This window comes from Paramacrobiotus metropolitanus, unplaced genomic scaffold (assembly GCF_019649055.1).
Source record: "Paramacrobiotus metropolitanus isolate TYO unplaced genomic scaffold, Prichtersi_v1.0 Parri_scaffold0000140, whole genome shotgun sequence".
In the NCBI taxonomy this organism is placed as follows: domain Eukaryota; kingdom Metazoa; phylum Tardigrada; class Eutardigrada; order Parachela; family Macrobiotidae; genus Paramacrobiotus; species Paramacrobiotus metropolitanus.
Genome location: NW_026570360.1, coordinates 181,106 through 202,357, shown reverse-complemented (window position 1 = coordinate 202,357; position 21,252 = coordinate 181,106). Strand labels below are relative to the sequence as shown.

At 42.4% G+C, this 21,252-nt stretch overlaps 6 protein-coding genes across 11 annotated transcripts; 2 read left to right on the top strand and 4 right to left on the bottom strand.

Annotated features, from left to right (window-relative positions):
• Window positions 1-25: 25 nt before the first annotated feature.
• Window positions 26-3,822, bottom strand: LOC129599226 (usherin-like). Its single transcript, XM_055497402.1, has 8 exons — window positions 3,765-3,822; window positions 2,925-3,661; window positions 2,649-2,836; window positions 2,032-2,262; window positions 1,451-1,929; window positions 622-986; window positions 292-525; window positions 26-217 (listed from the first exon to the last, which is right to left on the bottom strand). The coding sequence occupies exons 2-8, from the start codon at window positions 3,276-3,278 to the stop codon at window positions 101-103; spliced, it is 1,968 nt and encodes a 655-aa protein (XP_055353377.1). The 5' UTR covers window positions 3,279-3,661; window positions 3,765-3,822; the 3' UTR covers window positions 26-100.
• An 845-nt stretch (window positions 3,823-4,667) lies between these two features.
• On the top strand, window positions 4,668-7,636 carry LOC129599203 (haloacid dehalogenase-like hydrolase domain-containing 5). 3 transcript variants are annotated; one of them, XM_055497363.1, is made up of 7 exons: window positions 4,668-5,033; window positions 5,125-5,684; window positions 5,766-5,969; window positions 6,050-6,101; window positions 6,164-6,213; window positions 6,283-6,611; window positions 6,718-7,636. In XM_055497363.1, exons 2-7 carry the CDS (start codon window positions 5,229-5,231, stop codon window positions 7,223-7,225), a joined length of 1,599 nt encoding a protein of 532 aa, XP_055353338.1. In that variant the 5' UTR covers window positions 4,668-5,033; window positions 5,125-5,228; the 3' UTR covers window positions 7,226-7,636. The 3 variants fall into 3 exon arrangements, with proteins under 3 accessions (XP_055353338.1, XP_055353336.1, XP_055353339.1); XM_055497364.1 differs by having other exon boundaries at window positions 4,687-4,813; window positions 4,889-5,684; XM_055497361.1 differs by having other exon boundaries at window positions 4,668-5,684.
• A 217-nt stretch (window positions 7,637-7,853) lies between these two features.
• LOC129599190 (mediator of RNA polymerase II transcription subunit 25-like) lies at window positions 7,854-12,067 on the bottom strand. 2 transcript variants are annotated; one of them, XM_055497343.1, is made up of 6 exons: window positions 12,042-12,067; window positions 10,880-11,206; window positions 10,742-10,794; window positions 9,159-10,419; window positions 8,853-9,087; window positions 7,854-8,786 (listed from the first exon to the last, which is right to left on the bottom strand). In XM_055497343.1, exons 1-6 carry the CDS (start codon window positions 12,050-12,052, stop codon window positions 8,154-8,156), a joined length of 2,520 nt encoding a protein of 839 aa, XP_055353318.1. In that variant the 5' UTR covers window positions 12,053-12,067; the 3' UTR covers window positions 7,854-8,153. The 2 variants fall into 2 exon arrangements, with proteins under 2 accessions (XP_055353318.1, XP_055353319.1); XM_055497344.1 differs by lacking the exon at window positions 12,042-12,067 and adding an exon at window positions 11,339-11,494.
• A 457-nt stretch (window positions 12,068-12,524) lies between these two features.
• LOC129599232 (probable E3 SUMO-protein ligase RNF212) lies at window positions 12,525-14,867 on the bottom strand. 2 transcript variants are annotated; one of them, XM_055497410.1, is made up of 9 exons: window positions 14,559-14,867; window positions 14,380-14,406; window positions 14,227-14,291; window positions 13,827-13,988; window positions 13,664-13,692; window positions 13,539-13,589; window positions 13,398-13,454; window positions 13,167-13,295; window positions 12,525-13,075 (listed from the first exon to the last, which is right to left on the bottom strand). In XM_055497410.1, the coding sequence occupies exons 1-9, from the start codon at window positions 14,644-14,646 to the stop codon at window positions 12,814-12,816; spliced, it is 870 nt and encodes a 289-aa protein (XP_055353385.1). In that variant the 5' UTR covers window positions 14,647-14,867; the 3' UTR covers window positions 12,525-12,813. The 2 variants fall into 2 exon arrangements, with proteins under 2 accessions (XP_055353385.1, XP_055353386.1); XM_055497411.1 differs by having other exon boundaries at window positions 13,539-13,586.
• A 165-nt stretch (window positions 14,868-15,032) lies between these two features.
• LOC129599201 (EEF1A lysine methyltransferase 1-like) lies at window positions 15,033-16,286 on the top strand. Its single transcript, XM_055497358.1, has 3 exons — window positions 15,033-15,362; window positions 15,587-15,669; window positions 15,766-16,286. The coding sequence occupies exons 1-3, from the start codon at window positions 15,192-15,194 to the stop codon at window positions 16,205-16,207; spliced, it is 696 nt and encodes a 231-aa protein (XP_055353333.1). The 5' UTR covers window positions 15,033-15,191; the 3' UTR covers window positions 16,208-16,286.
• On the bottom strand, window positions 16,213-20,414 carry LOC129599199 (monoglyceride lipase-like). 2 transcript variants are annotated; one of them, XM_055497357.1, is made up of 8 exons: window positions 20,271-20,414; window positions 19,730-19,989; window positions 18,096-18,202; window positions 17,766-17,902; window positions 17,221-17,374; window positions 17,040-17,086; window positions 16,753-16,968; window positions 16,213-16,662 (listed from the first exon to the last, which is right to left on the bottom strand). In XM_055497357.1, exons 2-8 carry the CDS (start codon window positions 19,828-19,830, stop codon window positions 16,549-16,551), a joined length of 876 nt encoding a protein of 291 aa, XP_055353332.1. In that variant the 5' UTR covers window positions 19,831-19,989; window positions 20,271-20,414; the 3' UTR covers window positions 16,213-16,548. The 2 variants fall into 2 exon arrangements, with proteins under 2 accessions (XP_055353332.1, XP_055353331.1); XM_055497356.1 differs by lacking the exon at window positions 20,271-20,414 and having other exon boundaries at window positions 19,730-20,264.
• Between the last annotated feature and the right edge of the window lie 838 nt (window positions 20,415-21,252).

Genomic DNA, 21,252 nt, shown 5'->3' with positions numbered 1-21,252 from the left:
TACACATTGCTATAAATCAGAACGCTGCGTTCATCACTGATAAAAAATTTAGGCAGAAAGAAATATTCATAAAAGCTAAAACATCAGAAACCAACAAAAATCAATGGTGCAAATCAGAAGGATTAAAGTTTTGGTTAACAATTCCTCCGGATATTGTGGCAATATCTTGCCTTTGAATTGGAGATCGATGATAGGTGTGCGGACGAAATGTTCCTGTCTATTCATATGAAAAGAAAACTGTTACTCGTCAAAAACCATCTAAGAAATCGACTATATCCTAGTTCCACATACCGTTGCCGGCTCTCTGGATAAATCCAAATCAGGCCTTCTCAAATTTGGTCCTACGTAATTTAGATCTTCATCCTCTTCCTCTAAATTTTGCTGCCGGTTGAAAACGTCGACAGCGCGGTGTCGAGACTCGTCCACGCCGGGTGTCAGTGACCCAATTGGATATTCCGGATTATAAAAATAACCGGTAAGTTTGGCATTTTTCGGTGGGATATGCCGACGTGCATAATCAGGATGCTGCAGTTGCAATGAAATGTTGATAATTCAAATCACAATATTAAACGCTTCGCAGAGCACGAATTAAAAATTAAGCATTAAATGCGGTACCATTACCAAATGGGCGTTAGCTTCCGCGGATAAAAATTCCGGTATCTGTCGCGGTGAATATGTTTTGTGTGCATTTCGCCGTCGAATGTAGAAGATAAAATGTATTATCAGGATAATAAGGGCAATGATAAGGAGCACAGTAATTGCGATCAGCCAGGGATAGAGAGCGTCGCCGTGGGATGAGGTCTGGCTCAGAGACAACGTTGTTCCGGAAGCGATTGTGCTGTTATTGGTAACAGAATCGCCGTTCAGTGCCAGCGTAATGGGATACAGCGGTGCTGCACGGCTGGCTACGGTATGATCAAAATCCAAATCTGTCATCGCCAATACCGGAAAACGGGTTGCCGGAAAACCCAAGAGTGGTTCTCCTACTGCAACAACAACAAACAATTCAGTTGAGAAAGACGCAGCAATAATTTTTAGTTTTTACCGTTTTTGCAACGCAGACTGCAATAATAGCACTATAAGCACTTTATTTTCTGTGCTCGACAAAATAACAATTAAGCAGTTGATAAGCACAAATACAATTCGTTCCATCATACTCGTCTTAAGAAGAAAAATGTAAGGAATACCGTACAAAAACCCAGTTCTGGTAGAAATTACAAAATCATTAGAGTTTCATGCCACGTTATAGAATTATATGGACATGACCTTTAATTTAGGTAGAAGTTAGAACGATTTAAGTAAAATTGCCGTAATATGAGCGAGAATCATTTTATAATAAAATCAATCCATGTACTACCAAATAATTTATACACTTTAACAGTTAATTATGTCACAACTAGAAAATTCGATACACTGCTATTTTTTTAGTTCGGCATTTTGTAATACATACAAACACATCCGTTCGGATTTGCGGAGGTCAAATTTACAAATCCATTCAAGCATTTATCGCAGGTCGTTCCTATAACAAATCGTTTGCATAAGCACGTCCCATTACGACTGCATTGTTCGGGTGTCGTTCCGGCCGACACGCAACCGCACTCCACGCAGCGTTGTCCCGTCAGAAATTTGCCCCGCTCACACTCATCGCATCGCTGTCCAGCGAATCCAGCGACGCACAAACACATTCCGGTCTGGTTGTCGCATACTTCCGCCGTCGATCCCAGCGCTGCACAGTTGCAGGGAAGACAGCCACGCGCGGCATCGAAGAACCCCGCGCGGCAGGCGGAACACTTGGTGCCGGTGTAATTAATTTTGCAAAAACATGCCCCGGTTGCGAGACAGGTTTCGTTAACCGATCCGGGTAACGAACACTCGCAAGGTAAACACGATGTCGGATCGCTCAGGGAACGGTAGAATTTGTCACCACAACTGTTAAAATTCAAAGCGCACTGTAATTCGTACCGGCAGTTTCAAATAAATACAAAGCAGATGATGAGAGGGAATCGCCAGAAAATTGCATAATTTAATTACCGTCCATAGATGCTAACTTCGGCAATTCGGTACACGTCCCATCCATAGTCGGTGCCGGTTGCTACAGTGCCTGGCTGCAGAGGAAGGAGATGTCCTTCTAAGGTAACACGCACAGCTACTGTGCTAAAGAACTGTTGCAGTTCAGGATTTCTTGAAATCTCCGGTGCACCAGGTCGTCCTTGAAAGACATTCCAATACACAGAATCCTGCCGGTGTGATCCATTTGGTGCCCTTTATAATTAAATGATATAGTTTAAATCATCTCGCTATAATTAGATGTTTACTTTCTACTTTTTACTATAATACCAAGATTGTAAAAAGAAACAATACAAACTGTAAAAAATAAACTGAAATGTAAGCGACCTGTAAGCGACCTTTTTAAAGGATAGGTGCAAAGTGGTTTTACCTACAGTATACGTAGTGTTTTTCAACCTCCATAAATGCACGCTGCACCGTACGTGCGAGGTATACTTAGGTTGTTGTGAGCTTTTATGTCATTAAGTATTCCTTTTTGTCGATTTACAATATTTTGAAAATGGAAAAAGTTAGGAAAGTACCAGTCGGACCATCAATATTCAACAGTAATCTCATGATGACTTCAAGCGTAAAATCCTTACCACGGCAGGGTGCTGCATTGTATTGTATTGACCGCTGCTAACTTTTGATCGGGCTGAATGCCAAAGGAGCGCATGCAATCAACGGCGTAATACTGCCATGAAACCCACGCTGTGGCTCCTTCGGTAAATCGTTCAATGGCAATCGCTGCAGGAGGATTTCCAGAAAAGACGAGCCGAAGGTGGAAGACCTGTATAGCGAAGGATTTCATGCGTATTATATCATAATACACTCAATACAGCTGCGATTTGTTGACTGCAATAGTAGATTCCTCTTACATCGTAATTAATGCCACTGAAATTGGCCACTAGTTCCAGGCGGTCCAAGCTGCGAGTGACAAAAACACTGCCCAAATTTTCGTCGTTGATAGCGCTAATTGAAATATCTTTTGGTGTACATGTTGCGACAAGGCACTGCTGCACTGGATTATCGCTTCTTGCCGGAGCGGCTGGCGCATCGCTTGGAAGACAATATGTTTTGGGAGAGACGCATGCAGCATCCGCCGGATGAAGGTGCAATGTCTTTTTATTCAGAATATTCCACATTACCGAATCATTTCCCCCAGACTGACCAGTAGCAGCAATAATAAATAAAAAAAGCACGAAACCGATGAGTTCTATTAGCGTAAACATCTTGACAGATCTACTTCCGGTTGCTTCAAATCATAGCGCAAAATGTGCAATTGTGGTACGCAGAGTCATCATTCGCTTGGATTGTTCTCGAAATAAACAACGAATAAAAACTTTGCAGTCAGATTAATATTGTCTGTGTACAGGTACATAACAAATGAAAAATCCCGTGAGTTTTAATGATTAATCTTTTGACAACCAGAAACAACACGAAGCCGACGTTAATCAGATCGTAAGATACTGCATATACAAGTATGCACACATCGACAATCCACGACCAGGTTTTCTGAGCATTGCTGTGAAGGATGCCAAAACAGATTTGTGCAAATCGACCCTGAGAATCCGTTGTATTAGGGTCGAAGCATTGTAAAATGTATTCCAGAAAGCTGCAAGTATCCATAAACCAATACCGATCGATAAAATTATAGGTATGCGGCAGGTCTTATTGACACACATATGTGGAATAACACACCGGTCTCTAATACTGACCTGTCACACAACAATCAATATGGGGGTAATAGGCAAAACCTGGATCGCTTACGAATTTACGGCCTCATGCGTTAGACTAAATTCAAAGTGTACAGTATTATATACGCATAAAGCAATTCTAATTCGTTGCCCAACGTAGAATGCGCTGAACAGGTGAGTATTCCACAGTCCCCAGAGCATCCTGACTCCTGAGCTATTCCTATATAGTGAGAAAGTTTCTCTCCAAAATCAGTAGGCACTAAAATCCGAAATACCGATATTAATTACATCATTGTCGGCTGATAAAACTTGAAAATAAACGAGTTTTTTGTGAGATTCTGGAAACCTTTCAACAGTTCAGAATCATACTGTTATACTTAATTATTGTGCTACATCCCGTCCCACTGTACGGGTTCATATTGTACATTATTAATAATTTAATACAAGCGTGTTTCAAAAACCGGTAAAACTACGAGTATAACAGCGAAATAAAAAGTTCTGGCTAGAGGTTGTGCTTTAACCCTTTAACAACTTTCCCGGTCTGCCGCTGTAAAAGTAACAATACGGTTCTTGCTTGACCTTCCTGAGAACATGTAACGCAACCTTGAATAACTGAATCAGGAAAACTTAAGCATTTCTTTTAAACTTCGGCTAAAAATAAAATCATATTCCTACTAATTTATTAAGTGAACTGTGCCAAACAAGACCAAGAGATATACTATACCAAAAACATAAGCGAACCGGCACAAGAATTTGTAAAATAGAGCAAATAGCGTCATTATTTACTGTAAACTTGGTGGGCGTGTGACGCACCTCTGCTGCATCCGCCTGTTCGCACTAATTTGGGGAATATGGGATCAACCGCTTGAGCATTCCGATGACGGCCGACTCGACCCACTGTTCGTACGTAAGTACCGTATTCATACTGCAACTGCAACTCGTCTGGCACGAGTCTCGATTGCTTTTAATTTGCGGAGTTTAGAGTTTTTTGTTTATTTCAAAATCAAAGTATGAGTACAGTTCGATAATTTGATAAATCGTTTCTAACACTTTTGAAGTGCTTAGTTTGGGTATGTACCGATCATAAAACTATTGACATGCCAGCTGTATGTGGTTCATGCTTTTATAAGCATACCGTTTTGTAGTTTTATTGCAGTGTTACGTATTATACCGCGCCATTGCGATCCCTGAGCGACCTCCAGGTCTTTATTTTCAGCGTGTTTTGCTGTTTTCCGATTGATTTGATAACATTTCGCTGAAGGTTTCGAGATTCTTCTGACTGGACTATTGGTATTGGAAAATGAGTTTTGATATACGATGAAAGTGTCAAGAAGGAGATACCCCTGCAGCGCTTGGGAGTGTTGATGTTGCCCATTTCTAGGTAGCGAGAAGATGCCAGTGCTGCTGGCAGATGCTTCAACCCTGTTTTATCCGTTTCGTGCACGCGGTGCCCGCGCATCGGACACTGCTTGATAGACAGCCAGAATGCACAGCAGCAGTTTCTGCGCCATGCAGATGCCCCGTATTGCGCGTGGGGCCGCGGAAAGGTGGAATCAGGTGACTGGATGCCTGCCACTGACGCTGCAGCGATCTCTCATCACTCTCCAGTCCCCTTCTCAATGCCTCGCAATCCCGAACCCCTTCGGTTGCCGTAAAGTGGCCAAAGTGGCTGTACAGAGTCCTTGGATTGCTCCCACTGCCACGTTACGCAACACACCGTCATCTCTTGCCGCCGCGGGATGTCCGCCTTTTGGATTCCTTTTCGACATCGACGGAGTGTTCCTGCGCGGGCGCGATGCACTGCCCGCCGCAGGAGAGGCGCTGCAGCGTTTATTGGATTCTCAGGGGCGATTTCGTGTGCCCACGGTGTTCGTTACCAATGCGGGAAATGCGCTGCGGTGGGAGAAAGCCAGTACGCTTTCCAAATTGTTTAACGTGAAGGTTGGTGGGATCACTGAAATGCGTGTTGTTTTAGTCGCGTGACTGATAGTATGTTGTTTTTGTAAGACGCCCTTCTTGCAGATCGATCCCGACCAAGTGATCTTGGCTCATAGCCCTCTGCAGATGTTTCGTCAGTATCAGAACAAACACTTTTTGGTCAGTGGACAAGGCCCGGCCGCGGAGATTGCGGAAAGCGTGGGTTTTACCAACATTATCACCATGGAACAATTACGAAACCGTTTTCCGATGCTGGATATGGTCGATATGCGGCGGAGAGATGTGCCTGTACGTTGTTGCTTATTCACTTTAACTCTCTCTTTATTCTCCACAGCATCTTATTGATTGAAGAATTGGGTGTTTTGCAGAGAACGCGTTTCGAACACGATTTCCAGAAAATTGAAGGGATTTTGCTTTTGGGTACGTCGAGCATTCTCTTCTATGATTTAAATTATCACAGTGTGTCAGTTGTCATGTTTTAGGCGAGCCGGTGAATTGGGAAACGTCGCTCCAGTTGATTGTCGATGTGTTGGTATGAACTGTTAAAACATTTAAGCATATGGGTTTGTCCCTGCATTGTGGACTGTCTTTTTTTTGCCAGATGACAGACGGCCAACCCACTCATCGTCCGGTTGAAACGCCCAGTCCTCATCTGCCCATCTTGGCTTGTAACATGGATTTGTTATGGATGGCCGAAGCACCGCTGCCGCGGATTGGCCATGGAAGTTTTCTGTTGTGTTTGGAAGCGTTATACCACAAACTGACCGGTGACCACATTAGCTACAGCGCCCTGGTTGGTAAACCTAGCGAAGCAACGTACCATCACGCGGAATATTGTTTAAGCCTGCAAGCGGCGGCCATCCTTGGGATCCGGGACAAGAAGAGCGCTGCTAGATCCAAATGCACGATCTCTCGTATATATGCCATCGGGTAAGCAGGTTTATCAGTTTAATTGAGCTGCTCGTATGTATTTATGTTGACATATGAATTACACTCACACTTGCGCATAAATGTGAAAATTGATTGTTTTCCACAGAGATAATCCCGACACGGATGTTTTTGGTGGAAATCTGTATGACAAGTTTCTTCAGCGGCGGCGGACATTGGGTCGCCAGAGTAATTATGGCTCCGACGCGCCGCATCTAGTGTTACCGGAAGTGGGCGAGGTTGACATCCATGCAGCTGTACGCGCCGGTGCCACATCGGAAATCGCCAAAATAGTACATCATAAACCTGTAACTCAGGACATGCAAGAATCGATGGAGGAGGTTGAACGTAATGCGACTGAAGAGGAGCAGTTCGCCGAAACGTGCGTTACCATTCTGGTGGAAAGTGGTGTATACAGTGCGGCTCATGCTGAATCACAGTCGCAACGGAGCGAAGTCAGTCATCAGCACCGGGATTTTCACCATAATCAGCTCGGTCTGGAGCACAAGGAGAGCAGCGGATTGTACCAGCCGAAGTACATCTGTAAGAATGTTTTGGATGCAGTGGATAAAGTGTTCAGCATTGAAGGCTTCGGAGCTAACGCCGGACAAGGATAGCGGACTTGGTCTCCTGTATTAGGCCGATCGTCGGTCGGCCAGATGAATTCTAGTCCTCATGGAGTGGATAGGTGGGATCCACGGAAAATCATGTGCCCGGCTGCGTTCGTATAGTGTGATGAGCTATCATTGGTCATGCTGGGTGGGTAACGTTGTAAGCAGTGTTGTCGTTCGCTTCGAAGCATAAAGGAAAGGAAGAAGCTTCGTGATTATCTGAGTCTAATAGTTCCTTTGAAGTGGTGATTTCTGTCTGCGTGACACGTATAGGCGTGAGATGAGATTGTTTACAGACTGTAAAATATATTAACAGAGAATCGGAGAGGCTCTTTACCGGGTTGAATTGTAGTGGGAATTGCTGTGATCTGAAATCACCTAGTGTCACTTGAGAAATAAAACTTCGGTTTTCGGTTGCTTTTGCCTATAGGACAAATGCTGTAATAAAATTCATCTCGGTCATATGCCATAATCGATGACCGCTGTAAACATTCTACTTTGACGATTTTTAATCTGAATTTGACGAATCTCGTAGTTTCGTAGTTTGATAAAAAATTTCGTAATCTCGTAGTTTGATAAAAAATTTCAGCAACTCACGATTACAGTTTTCATTAGAATTGTATGTAAATTTATACTGTCATCCGTTTTATTTGCGATTTAATATCGTATCTGTCATCAAATGAATTTGCACACCGGGCTCTGCTATCAAAAATATGTACACTATTAAACTTTCAAACACAACTCAAGTACTTACTCGCTAACCGGCTACAATAACAATATAAAACATTAAAATGCAGAAATCGACGATCAACGACACCCGCACATAGCGATCGAACCACAATAAAATTATACAAAGATATTTGATGAAACTCGCAATTTTTTTATTCTAACTACGAACAGTCACACAGTGTAACAGAATCATCATATTCTGTTATCAGTGTATATTCGAATGCATATTGGGGCTTGCATTCTGCAGCAACTGTCGTAGCTGTGGGTCCTGCTGTTGATTGCGTTGTTGCATGAGGAACATCTGCTGCTGTTGCTGTAATCTCTGTTGCAAACTCGGTTCCTGCATCATTTGCTGCTGACCCATTCCCGGGTTAAGCGTCTGAAATCCGCTCATGCCCATAGACTGTCCAAGCTGCTGCTGCTGCATTTGTTGCTGTTGCATTGCATATCCTGAATCCATGCCCATTGTATTCATGGCGCCGCCGCCCATATTGTTAAACTGCTGGATGTTCTGCATTTGTCGATACTGCTGTGGCATCTGCTGAGAATTCTGGGAGAGTTGAGCCTGTTGCTGCTGCTGTGACTGCATCATCTGTTGTTGGAGATGCGGCTGCTGCTGCATCTGATGGAGACCGGCATTCTGAGCATTTTGCTGTTGTTGTTGTTGATGCTGCTGTTGTTGTTGCTGCGCACGGCTCTGCAGCATCTGGCGCAGACTGTCCACAAATCCCACCTGATCCCGGGGAATCAGTCCTTGAAAGCTATTTGCTGCTTGATTGAATATAAAAACAATCACTCGCAGCTCCACCGTTGTGGCTTCACCTCTGTGCAATCCGGTCTACAAATATAAATTTTTTTTTTAATTTTCCATTTTGTGTACTTGGTATGTGATCAAATTTCTCACCACCACGTGCAAATTCGGTATGTGGTTGGATGCAGGAATCAAGATGCACCCAAGCGACGGTGACCTCTTCAGCATGTACTCAATCAGCTCTCGTACAGCAACATCTCCATTAGGCATTGTTGATTTAAAAGCGAAATGAATCTTTATCGGCGAGTCCATGAACGCTTTCATATGCTGGATGAAGTTATTCGGGAGGAACTGTACCCCAAGTTTGGGAGGCCATCGCTCCGCTCTTCTGCAAAGCCAATAAGTGTCACTGTATTCTAGGCTTTCTAACAAGAAATGCAATCACTGCAAGCGGCATACATAATGTCTGGCGCAGGAACCCATATCTCACACTGCTGCTGGACAAGCGTGGCCGGCTGACCAGCCACTCGCTCTCGCGGACTAGCCCACTCCATGATACCTTCCCACACAATACATTTGCCCTCATGAATCCGACCAGAGCCACCCTGCGGTGGGGCGACACCGGCTGATGACGGATGGGGAAAGGACGGTACGGAGGCGGTGAGCGGGCTATTAAACTGTCTCATATCCGGAGCACCTGGGCGGGGAAACTGCTGCTTGACGGTATCGGCGATCTGCGTCACGGATACGCTGGGTGGTCGAGTTGTAACACCCAGACCAGCCCGTGGTGTAGGCACAGTGGGAAGGGAAACCGGGGCGGTGAATCTCGGAACAGTGCTGAACATATCCATCGCTGGTTGGGGCAGATTAGGAATGGGCAATGGAGAGGCGCGCTGTTGCGGTGGCAACGGGCGAGGGCTCTCGCTGGGTTTAGGAAACATGGGTGCACTGGGATCCATCATAGCGGGCATGGCTTCCTGAGGGGTCACGACATTTCTCGGTGACAGAACATCGGCCACCGATAAAGGAGATTTCAGCTTTGGAACTGGCAAGTTTCCGCTGCTATCCAGTAGATTGCTTAGGATAGAGTTAGATTCTTTTCTCTCGAGAGGTGCTGGAGCGGGCGACAAGTCCACCGTCTGTGGGCGTGCCGGTAACTGTTGTTCCATTGGAACAACTGGCGTTGTATCCATCGGCTGCGTGGCCGGGCTAATTAATCCCGCATCCAACGGGATGGACGGAGATGCTTTCTCAGGCACCGGACGGATGGTGATATTGTTCAGCAAAACCATATGCATCGGATTGACGTTAGCACTCGTCTCGACGAAGGAACTAAGATGCTGCGTACCCTCAAAGATTTCACGAAGGAACTTATTCCGGCGGGTGCAGATCACCGAAAAATGGATGTCTTCCTGTAGGAGAAAATTCGGGGCGTCGGCCACTGTGCGAGGACGATTGGGATTGGTCATCACGGCATCTTCGAACGGAGTCGACTGACCGACGACAATGAAATGCTTTTCCACCGGTTGGTCTTTGAGATGCTTGGAGATGAGTCGGTGCATGTATCGTACTCCCGTCGACAAGGCTTCGAGAAAACAGCACTCGTAAGATAACTGGAATGATGCGCGATCAGCGGGAATGTGGTCGAACCATTCCAGCACTGCCTCTTCGTTATCTGTAGGTTGGATACCGCAGTAAGTTTCCTGACCGATGGGCGCATCTAAAAGAACCAGAACATCAACACCAGCTGCCTCGTACCGAAAAGTGACATAATACAGGAGGTTGCCTTCACGGCTTTATAATAATAATTATGTAACACAATAAATTGCACAGTAGTGAGCACAAGCAGTAATAGTGAATAGCCACTGAATACCCCTTTAAAAGTTAAAAATGCTAGTTTTAAATGCAAGAAATTCTGTACGGGAATTCCGAAACATCCATATGCAGAAGTCTTGAATCTTATATCAAACCGAAACTTCTACTGAATAGGTTAGTGCTTTGCAACCATATAAAATAATAACAATCTGAACTGTTCTTCTCACCTCCGGAATAATAAAACACGAATCCATACCACGCGTCCTTGATCCAACCATAGCTGCACGCAATCAAAAATAAAATTAGGGAAATATTCTTTCACCTTGCAACATGAACTCTTCCCCGATTGCAAAACAATCACAAACCTGGATGAGTCTCCGTCTGCTGAATTGACAGCCTTGAAATAGGATAGAACTGGCGAGATATAAGCGCTTTTCAAAAGAGGCATATGCCTTTCCAGCTTGCCAGTCGCTTCTACCAGGAACACCACAGCGTACTTTGGTGGCACAGATATCTGCATAGATGTCGTGTCTTCCACAACAGGAACGCTGGCAATTCCTGTTGGTTCAAATTCTAAAAATTTCGGTTCAAACCCATCCATGGCTACCAGCTGGAGAGCTTCCGCGGGATCTATCTGTGTGATCGTGTACAACTGCGCGTGGTCATAATTCACGCTCATCCCAGCGCTGGCACTGTAAAAATGTAAACATAATCATGGTACGGTATCTGGGCCAAATGGTTCGCTTAACCGACTTGCCATATTCGTGTACCGCTTAGTTCGTTTTGACTTTTTTGGTGTTGAAATTAAACAGACTCAAACTTACGCCAGATAGACGGGAAAATATCCGATCGGATAATCCAGTCTAATGCCGATTAAGTCAAAATTTCAAACGAAAATATTTTGTAGTATTTCCATTATAAATTTTCGTATGGGATCGTATGTAGACAAAATTTCTTTTGTCGTGTTTGCAAAGGTATAACACGCAAACGGACAACCACAGACCACAGTCAATAATTTTCGCATTCAGTTCGTGATGCATCATGCAGCTGACCGCTTCCTTTAGGGCACGCAATATCTGTCGGAAGAATTATAAGTGTATACGTCGCCACTGTACATTTACCCAGAGGGGAACGATCTCGTAGAAAAAACGCACGAAAAAAAGCGTTCGATTAAGGTTAGATCAAATAAGTACGCTAATATACGAACAAATGCACTTGTAAGTACTTATGTATATCTACCCCGTACCTTCAGTACCCATCTGATGCGACTTTGATGCTAACATGCTAACAAGATATTACCTACTTACCGGCAGACTTCAACGTGGAAAAATACTATAAATTATAATTATACAACTAACGGGAGTAGTTAAAGCCAGTTAATTAAATCGTCATTAACAGTTTGAACTGAACCAAAAACTGAAGACACCATAAGCAGGCAAATATCCAGCTTAAAAAATCAAACAGGTTCTTGTCGTTGCATATGATGAAGGTTATGAGAACTGTAATGAATTAGTAGTGACGAAGTACCTTGAAGACATTGCGCTGTACAACCATGAGCAACATGACGCAAATAACCGTATTTCTACGCATAAACTGTGGTAGTACTTGCGCTATAAACAATTTTTCCTAGCCGGTACTATTAAAGAGCTGCCGGTTATCCCATGATTAATAACGCTTCAATCCAACTGGATTAAGCTCCTCTGCCAAAAGAAGGTAATTCAAGGGAAACTGCAAGCCGCAGCGCCAGCTACAAGTGCAATGGAATCGGCATATCGTTCGATATACCATCCCCTAACGCTGAATATTTCAACAATACCTGTAATGTCACTATATATAATGTGCAAAACTACGCGATGCGTTGGATGCAATCAGTATAAGCGTCAGTAATTTCCGGTTTTCGTTTGATTATAATGTTTACATCTAAAACTATGCATCAAGTGAGTTTCAGTTAACAATGCTTTTTATTTACATCCCAAGTCAGTAAATCAAGAATAAACTTGCTTACGACGAGCGACACATAATACAGTCCATAACATCACCTACAAATTTTGATTTTTTTCTAGCTGTAGACGAGCCAAAAATTTGGATACGTACAACAAAACCACACCCCAATTCTAATGGATTTACCGTCAAAATAAATTTAAACAACGGAAAAAAATTTTCATACGGGTCGTTTTGATTTCTGTATCAAATTGTGCGTAAGTCTTCCGCTGACGTTTGAATCGAGCGGAACTCGAAACGCATATTATACAAAAAGAACGCTAACTATTATATACAGCACCGGCATTCGGTTGATGTTTTAAAATTTGTATCTTTTAGCAACAAGCGCCCGGTTCGCGCTGTACGTGGGACCACTAACGATGCGTGAAGAAGTCCCGGAAACGCAACTTTTTCCGGATGTGGACATGGAGACATGCGATGCCGCAGGTGGGGCAGGCTTCGCTTGTGCAGCAAACATCCGAGAGGCGACACGAGGATCAGTTGGTATGGCGGTCGGTGCGCGCATTGGTGGATCTTTTCTCGGCAGTACAGAGCCCGTTCGGACGGGGTTTGTGGTCCGCCTGCATAACAGCGTGAAATGGTACACAACTGACCTTTCTGGTGAACGTCCAAAAAGTCTGCTAATTATACTGTAAGTCAGTATAACCTTACCTAGCATCGGGAATTGAAGGTGCGAGCGAGATCATGGAAACCGACGGAGACACATCCATTTTGGTCGGCGGGTGACCCCCGGGATCTGTAGTCTGACTGCGAGCGCCACTGGCAGGTCTTTTGTGCAGGCTGGGGCCGGAAAGAAGTCGTAAAATTGTCAAGGTGCAGCACAAACGTGCATTTAACAATAACGTGCAAGGCGACCAGACTATACAAGGAAGCTATACGTACCTGTTGGAAATTATCGTCATCAGTCGGTCGTGCTCTTGTTGGAGTTTGGCTATCGTCCTATAACAGTGAAGAAACATTACCTACAGGTTACAGACTTACAGTTGATGATCATTCTAAAGCATTTCCAGTTTTTTGGCTCACTGCTGGTCAGACGCTATCCGCTGTCGCATTTGCTCAATTTCCTCGGATCTGCTACACAAACAATGTAGGAAAACCTGGTGACTCAGATCTGGTCAGCGAAAAAAAACGTAAACCGCAGTTCTCACCTCGAAGCCCCATTCGATGGCGCACTGGCCTGTAACCATAACCATAAAATAACAAAATCATTTTTTTGCAAACGTTCAGCATGCATAGCCAGACAAATAAGTGACGCGGGTTTATTCACTCCAAAAATAAACTGACCATGCGGGTCGCACTAATTTATTTTACCTTCCGCTTCAAATGACTGACAAGATTCCTCCGCTGGCTCTCTTGGAAGCTGTGCGCTTTGGCAAAACTGCTCCATAGAGTGGTGGTTTCTTTTTGAAGAGTGGAAAGCTTTTGGAAATAATCTTCCAATGATCGGAAATATACGGCAATAGAAGGATCCATCTGAAATTCGTAATGTATGACATCACCAAATATTTCACGTAACTCACCACTGTAAGCTTACTCTTTAATCAAAACAGCCAATGCAAAATCGTTAAGCGCCTTTCGATTTATTTTCTTAGCTATTTTTTAAAATAATACAGCTAAAGGAGTGATGACACGTAATCAGAAATCTGGAATTTGTTCAGTGAAATTGTAAACCAGCTGGCTGCAGCGCTCTTCGCTTGTCAGAACAACTTACATCTTTGCTAATGCCCATTGTCCGACAGTCACTACGACACTGCATACATTTTCCTCGCATCTTTTCTGTTCAGAATAAGATTGGAATTTGCACAGCCCAATCATGTAATTCTACCGTTAGACAATTCGTAAGACGGCAATGAAACCTGCTCACCTGCACATCTCCGACAAAATAAGTGCCCTGAAAGTAAAACAGTTACTGATATTAAAACGTCACGTACACAGTGTGCGTGTACGATAAGTCTCATCATAAGCATGGGCGCGGTAAAAATATAGAATGAAAGGGATCTTCTTGGATGATTAAGTAAGCTTTATAAAACGGCTCGCACATACCGCAGTTGGTAATGATAAATTTCAAGATATCCACTTCTATATTCGGCTGTAAAAAACAACTATTGCAGTGCACCCAGTCCATTTTCATCGGAAGTATTGAGAGTGACCACGGGACAGTCGTTATAGGCCATGGGATGAAACTGTAGATCTAGAGCGCGTTGCAAATTTTGATCAGCAAAGCAGTGGAGGACATTCAGCGCAATAAAACCTAAGATTTGGAGACTTTGAACCAGAAAATTTAAGAAAGCCCAGAAAATATTAAAACCGCTGAATTTTAACTCTGTATTGTACTCTGTCGCTATGGGCAAATTGTCCAAAATACCGTTGCAAACTTGCAGCTGCCAGTTTTCACTGCGCGACCTCGCGTCTGCTAGAAAGCATTTCGCACTCATGATTCAAACCGCCCTTCGATTGTAGGGCAGATCCGACCGATAAGATGCTGTAGTTTTGTACTCGTAGTTTAGTTTAGTTTCAATTTTTACAGTTAAAATTTTTTCTGCTTTCCAGGCGTTTTGAAATATACAGTTGGCAGATTATTTCACCGACAAAACACCGCCTTGCAAGAAAGCACAATTTCTTGCAGTTCAGAGTTACTTTGTTCTAAGTTTTAGTTATTGGACGCTATTGGACGTCATGAGTGCTTCGACGGTAGAGCATACGGATAAGCCATTTGATAACGACCATGATGACGATGATCCTCCCGCTCTATCCGAGGAAACATTGCGAGCGCTAGCAGAATTTCGAAGAGAACAAGAAACTGGATTACTCTCTGGAACTGACAGTTTGCCGGTGTCAGAGAATTGGGTAAGCAGGTGTGCTTCGAAGTTAGCCGTCCTGGTAGAATCTTGTGAAGTTGTAGTCTGCTTAGTTATATACAGTATTGGCGCTTATCGTGCATTTGTAGTAATTTTTGTGGTTAATTTAAATTATTAAATGAAATACAAATGGTAAGTAAGCGTATTTGCTCTACTGTACCGCAGCTAGAATGGGATGCTTACTTCCTGCTTAATAATCTTAAAATTTTTCAGCAATTAAGCCAGTTTTGGTACGATGAATCCACCTGTCAGATGCTGGCGCGAGAAGTTTGGGAGAGCACAGAACCTGGCGAAGCGTAAGTTTGACGTTTGCAAGCAAAAATATTCTGCATGCCCGGGATTTGTTTACGTTTTCTACGCTGATTACTTGGGATTATTGCTGGTATTTGCAGAATATGTTGCATTAGCTGTCCTTCGCTGTTCGCTGCCCTCCTGAAGTTTCACGGCCACGATTCTGTTGCTCTGCGAGATCGCGAAATGGTGCTGTTGGAGTATGACGATAGATTTCGAATAACCGCTGGAGACAAGTTTGTTTTCTATGACTATAACCTTCCGGATGACATCCCTTCACAATTAATGGGAAAATTCGCCTTCATTGCGGCTGATCCACCGTTTCTTTCGGAAGAATGCTTGGAAAAAGTATCTTTAGCCGTGAGAAAATTGGCGAAACCTGAATGTAAAGTTCTTTTGTGCACCGGTGAAATCATGGAAGACACGGCTGCAAAATTGCTGAGTGTCAAAAAATGCCGCTATTCGCCGGTACATAAAAGCAAATTGTCGAATTCCTTTGCAACTTTTACTAATTATGATCCTTCTGTTCTTGACAACTTGTAAATTCAACTACCGCCTACTGGTAGTTATTTTTGATCAAAGATATAAAAAATCGAATTAATACGAGTGATGGGTTAAATGTGCTTTATCGCATCTATAGTTTTATTTATAACTATTATGCTTGCGCAAAGATTATTTTCGGCAATTTAAAATTATTTAGAGTTGTAGACAAAAATAGACTGCACAATTATGTGCTTCATAATTATTTGCGTTTTGCCCTTTTGGCGCATGAGCATCACGTTCGTGACACGGAAGGAATCGTTTAGGGTTAATTAAATCTTTGGAAGAAAATTCATGATTTCAGAATTGTATTGCCATTTCCGATCCGTTGTAAAAATAAACTTTCAATTGTTTCCGGAGGGGATGCGTGCGTTTATCCACGAGATGACTTCGTTGACACATTTCGTTCCTACGTTGTTCGGTTCGTTATGTACTCGATGATAAGAGCCGGGATATATCTGCGATGGAAATTCAGAAATAATCATGATCACGAATTTTTATAACTAAATCGACGTTAAGCCACTTCAATATTAACAAGTTTAACAAACCGAAACTGTTTTATCGACACTGGCGGCCTTTTCCAGCAATACTTCAGCTCCCCTGACGTCGCATATTCGGTCCGTGTCACCGTGGATGCACAGCAAGGGCCATGTTATCCGCTCCATGTTGTCCACAATTCGGTCAGCGGCGCATAGTAACACATGTGCGGTTTCCACACTAAGTTTTCCTCGAAAAATCAGTTCGTCGGTATTAAAACGATCAACCTGGAATGAGGAATAGGCCGGCAATGCTTGAATAAATTTTGGGGGCGATATGAAATTAATATTGTACTTACCACAGCGCGATCCCGACATAAGTCGTCGTTGTTAATATTTGCAAGACCTGTAAATCAAATTTCATTGTGAATTCAAAATTCTTGTTCTCGCAGTAAACGCAGAAATTTTATTTCGGTTGTGACCGGTGCTCCGGCCTTATTGGCAGTACTAGTGTACTTGCACAGATACGAAATTCCATACCTAAATTCGGCGTAAGCTTTGAAAAGATTTTCGCCAAAAATCGCTTTGTTGGTGTAGCAGTTTCCGGATTACCAACGATCATTGGGCCTATTAAAATCATGCCCTGGCATATATTCGGCTTTTCGATACCGGCGAGAAGTGCTATTGCGCCTCCCTAAAAGCAGAGTTTCATAGCCCGTCTTTTTTCTTTGTCATGGCATTATTATGGGAAGTTTCGAACTTCCCATGCTATGTTTCTTTCTAAACTGATATCATTACGATATTAATATGATAATCGTACACGTATTTTCGGATGCTGTAAATTATACGAGTATTGTTGAAGTGCACTCACGTCAAACAGTAAGTGCCGCGCGCCTTCGTTGGTGTTACAAGCTCAACCTCGGCCTCCGGCCTCGGTTGAGAATTTTTAGAATTGAAGAAAGTAATGGGGTAGTTTTATAAATATTTAGGAAAAGGAATTTAACTGGATCGGAAATGCGGTTGCGTAAAGTCATCTGCTTATTACTACTAACATTTTACAGTTAATTACTTACTTGTTAGCTTACCATTGAATGACCCAATATAAAAAACGGCACGTCTGGTAGCGATCCACGCACTTTATCAATATGGATCAAAACATCACGGACATACGTATCCACGTTTTTAATTTGCCCGCGAGTTCCTTCGCTTTTACCGTGACCAACTAGGCATCGCCGAAATTGGAATAATGGTGAAACGATATAAAGTAGCTCTTATATTCAAACAGTGAAAATGTGCAGAATAGACTACACCGTATTGTAGCTAGGCAGCTTTTGAAATACTGCATATTATAGTCAACTCACACTTAGTAAAGTGTTTTATTCTTTCTGAAATTATGACTTCGTTATTACATATACCGTGATCGTGTCCGAAAACGAGGAAACCGGCATCCAGCAGACCGTCTATGACTGCATCGTCCGTTCCGAAATATTCAGCATAACCGTGCAAATAAAGGATCACAGCGCTGCAAGACTAACGAAAGTGAACATCCTGTTTTTTATGTCTTCTTTCTTCTTTTTTTATTTGTTCTATAAGCTTTTTTTACGGCGCGGTACTGAGTACAGAATAGGATAGTTTTGTAATCTTCTTCCGTAAGTTATGGCTGCGGACATTATGGACATAGAGTACTTGTACAGTAGTACCATGGCAAACTAAATCTGCTAGAATAGTATATAATTTTCCATGGTAGTACTGTAACAGATCTTTGTGCGTGCTTGACATTCGGCAGAAACCAGTACGAGTATATGGATTATCGGTCAGCGGTGATGACACAACTTGAAATTAGAAAACATTATATTATTTTATATTTCGTGCTGCCCACGAGATCCAGCGATTTAATAATTGTGTGAACGTAACAACAGAAGTGCAGATATTTCCATTCTTTATCATTTTTTAAGTAAACGTGCACGCGCATCTGCACGCACAGAACGAATAATGAACGATTCAAATAATTAGTTAAAAATCATTATGGTTTCACGGATTTGTGTGGCCACAATACATAATAAAAATTCAACACTGCACACTGGTTGCTTGCAAATGCGAAGTGAAAACATTTGCATTAAAATGCACCGGCCATGGTCGCGTTACCTTGCTAGAGTTTAACTTTGATCATGAAAGCAGAAATTGCGTACCTAACAGAAAGTACTTGTACCCAGAGCTGTGATTTTTGCCGAACTTTTCTAATAATGATGCATGCACTAATCACTATGTAGTGATTATTGATAAATGCATAAATTATATTTTATTGTTCTGAGGTTAGCATGAAAGAAACACATCCAAGCCACAATTATTTCAATCAGGAATGAAAAGAAATAATCGACAAAATGAGGTAATATGCAACTATGCAAGTAACTACCAACATCATGATAAAATAAATTTTTACAGTTTTGCGAAGCTGCAACCGTTGCGTGTTAAAGTTCAGCTTGTAGAATTATTCGGCTTTTATCGAACTCATGGTCAGTGCACCGGAAGTTCCATAACTTGCGCGGCTTACAAAAATATGGCTACGTTATGTAAGGAGCAATTTTACAATTAGCGGCATCGGGAAAAAGTGAAAAATTGCAGAACGTAAAATCAAATATCTAAAGAGAAAAATTGAAATCGTGCAATGAAATGCCATATTCCATAAATATTGTTCATGCAAGAAAGCTAAAAAACTCCTTACGTACCTACTCTAGTAGTGGGTACGATTCCACTCACTAGGTTGTATTTCCTTGCAGTCGTTCAAATGCAAACAGTATAAAAACTGTCCTTGCAAGTAAAAGATGAAAAACGTGAAAAGCACATTTACACACCGACTTTAAATAAGAAACACATCGTCAGTGTCCGACATGGGTGCTACATATCGCGACTGACCACAGCATTTCATTTTGAAATCTATTCGCAAACTACAATTATTATTCATGCCGTACAGAACACTGCATACGGCATTGTATCGTACTTATAGAACAATAATCAAGCAGTTTTCAGTTTTCACACCAGCATAACCTACCGTGGGATTGGATAGCGAACTGAATCCGGCCGGAAATAACGGCAAAACAGATTTAGTCCTTGAGAATTTGTAATATGACGTTCAGATAGTGGCTGATCCATACTGTTGATTCGATTAACGGTGATAATTCCACCAAACCAAATCACGCGCGGAATTTTATACGAGTGTAGATGCCCAATGTGCTCAACGCACGCTCACAATTAACATCCGCCTGATCGTCCCGACAGGTTGTTAAAATTATTCTTCTAATTATCGCTTCCCTAGGAGGAATAACACACCCTTTGCAAATTAGAAGATATCAGGTTTGTATTTGGAAGTATATTATTTTCGAATTTCTGTTTCTGCGTTTTCAGCTCGAGGCAACAAGTTAACAAAAGTTTGTGTAGACGGTTTCACAGGGTAAAAGATTCCGTTCCAATATATGCATGCGTAATACAAAGAGCTGTGCAAAATGAAGAGTTTTTCTGCTGCTGCTGGTAACACATTCATAAAGCACAATGTTTATCTAGCAGGTTTTGCTTAAGCTTGCAAAATATACAACCTTAGCGTTTGGTGTTCGATGCCATTGCCGACCTTCCAAAACTGTGAGCCGAATCGACGCATGCTCTACTCATGTAGAACCAGCGACATTTGTACGTATTCCACTCTATTATCTACGGCACAGGTGGAAGTTCAATCTAAATCTTTATGATATTTGTTGCTAGCTAATCATAGTCATAAACTGTCAACACATGTTACCACAACAATTTTAGCCAATGTAGAGCCAAGGCGAGGTGTATTGTACAATGCGTAAATGCTATGTACCATGGTACGAATGATTTTGTGTGAACTAACGCAAAAGTGGGCACAAGGGACCAATATTCTTTCTACGACAGAACCGGCTTCGGCTTTACGTTGCAGGACGTCACTGGACGTGTGATATAGGTGCAATACTTCGTTGTATAGTGTGCAATCTGAGCAAATTAGAAATTCTTACAGTTACAGTAAATGAATACCTATATTTATTTAAATGAATACATATGTGCAATAATTTACTCGTACTGTATCATGTAGACAGTAACATCCATGACCACGGACATGTGTATGAAAATTAAAGCTTAACCGAAACGTAGAATCCTCTCCGCCATTTCGAATTATATGCTGGCTTGAATTGACGCATTTAAAGAATAACCTTTGTTCAAGCCGGATAATAAGTTTCTCACATACAGTACGCTAAACTATAGATTTTCTTTAGAAAATCCCGGCGTTTCCGAAAGAATTTAGCAAGGTTTTCCAGTTTACTCGGAAGGCATATGAAATCAGACTAATTATATTGGTGACGAAAGAAAAAGGTCACTATTAAATATTCTGCGGTATGCTGCATACTGCTCAAATTTATTTGCACGTTAGTGGAAAACTAGGCAAACAATTCAACAACGGCCAAACGCTTCATCTGTTGCTTTTTTATCAACAAGTAGAGGCTAACACATACGTGCTATACACAAAACATTCGCAAAAACTTGTGGATTGTTCGGAGCGCGACC

Coding starts and splice junctions, on each gene's coding strand:
- LOC129599226 (XM_055497402.1), bottom strand. CDS start 3,278: ATGTTTACGCTAATAGAACTCATCGGTTTCGTGCTTTTTTTATTTATT. Junction 2,263..2,648: donor CAATGCAGCACCCTGCCGTG/GTAAGGATTTTA, acceptor TTAATTATAAAG/GGCACCAAATGGATCACACC. Junction 987..1,450: donor AAATCCGAACGGATGTGTTT/GTATGTATTACA, acceptor TTGTTGTTGCAG/TAGGAGAACCACTCTTGGGT.
- LOC129599203 (XM_055497363.1), top strand. CDS start 5,229: ATGCACAGCAGCAGTTTCTGCGCCATGCAGATGCCCCGTATTGCGCGT. Junction 5,685..5,765: donor CCAAATTGTTTAACGTGAAG/GTTGGTGGGATC, acceptor CCCTTCTTGCAG/ATCGATCCCGACCAAGTGAT. Junction 5,970..6,049: donor TGCGGCGGAGAGATGTGCCT/GTACGTTGTTGC, acceptor GGTGTTTTGCAG/AGAACGCGTTTCGAACACGA.
- LOC129599190 (XM_055497343.1), bottom strand. Junction 10,795..10,879: donor GCAGACGGAGACTCATCCAG/GTTTGTGATTGT, acceptor GATTGCGTGCAG/CTATGGTTGGATCAAGGACG. Junction 10,420..10,741: donor CGTGTTTTATTATTCCGGAG/GTGAGAAGAACA, acceptor TGGTTCTTTTAG/ATGCGCCCATCGGTCAGGAA.
- LOC129599232 (XM_055497410.1), bottom strand. CDS start 14,646: ATGAAAATGGACTGGGTGCACTGCAATAGTTGTTTTTTACAGCCGAAT. Junction 13,590..13,663: donor CCATCGAATGGGGCTTCGAG/GTGAGAACTGCG, acceptor TTGTTTGTGTAG/CAGATCCGAGGAAATTGAGC. Junction 13,076..13,166: donor CCTTCAATTCCCGATGCTAG/GTAAGGTTATAC, acceptor GCTGTTATGCAG/GCGGACCACAAACCCCGTCC.
- LOC129599201 (XM_055497358.1), top strand. CDS start 15,192: ATGAGTGCTTCGACGGTAGAGCATACGGATAAGCCATTTGATAACGAC. Junction 15,363..15,586: donor TGCCGGTGTCAGAGAATTGG/GTAAGCAGGTGT, acceptor AAAATTTTTCAG/CAATTAAGCCAGTTTTGGTA. Junction 15,670..15,765: donor AGCACAGAACCTGGCGAAGC/GTAAGTTTGACG, acceptor TGGTATTTGCAG/AATATGTTGCATTAGCTGTC.
- LOC129599199 (XM_055497357.1), bottom strand. CDS start 19,830: ATGGATCAGCCACTATCTGAACGTCATATTACAAATTCTCAAGGACTA. Junction 18,203..19,729: donor GTTCGCTATCCAATCCCACG/GTAGGTTATGCT, acceptor TTAGTCTTGCAG/CGCTGTGATCCTTTATTTGC. Junction 16,969..17,039: donor TATGTCGGGATCGCGCTGTG/GTAAGTACAATA, acceptor TCCTCATTCCAG/GTTGATCGTTTTAATACCGA.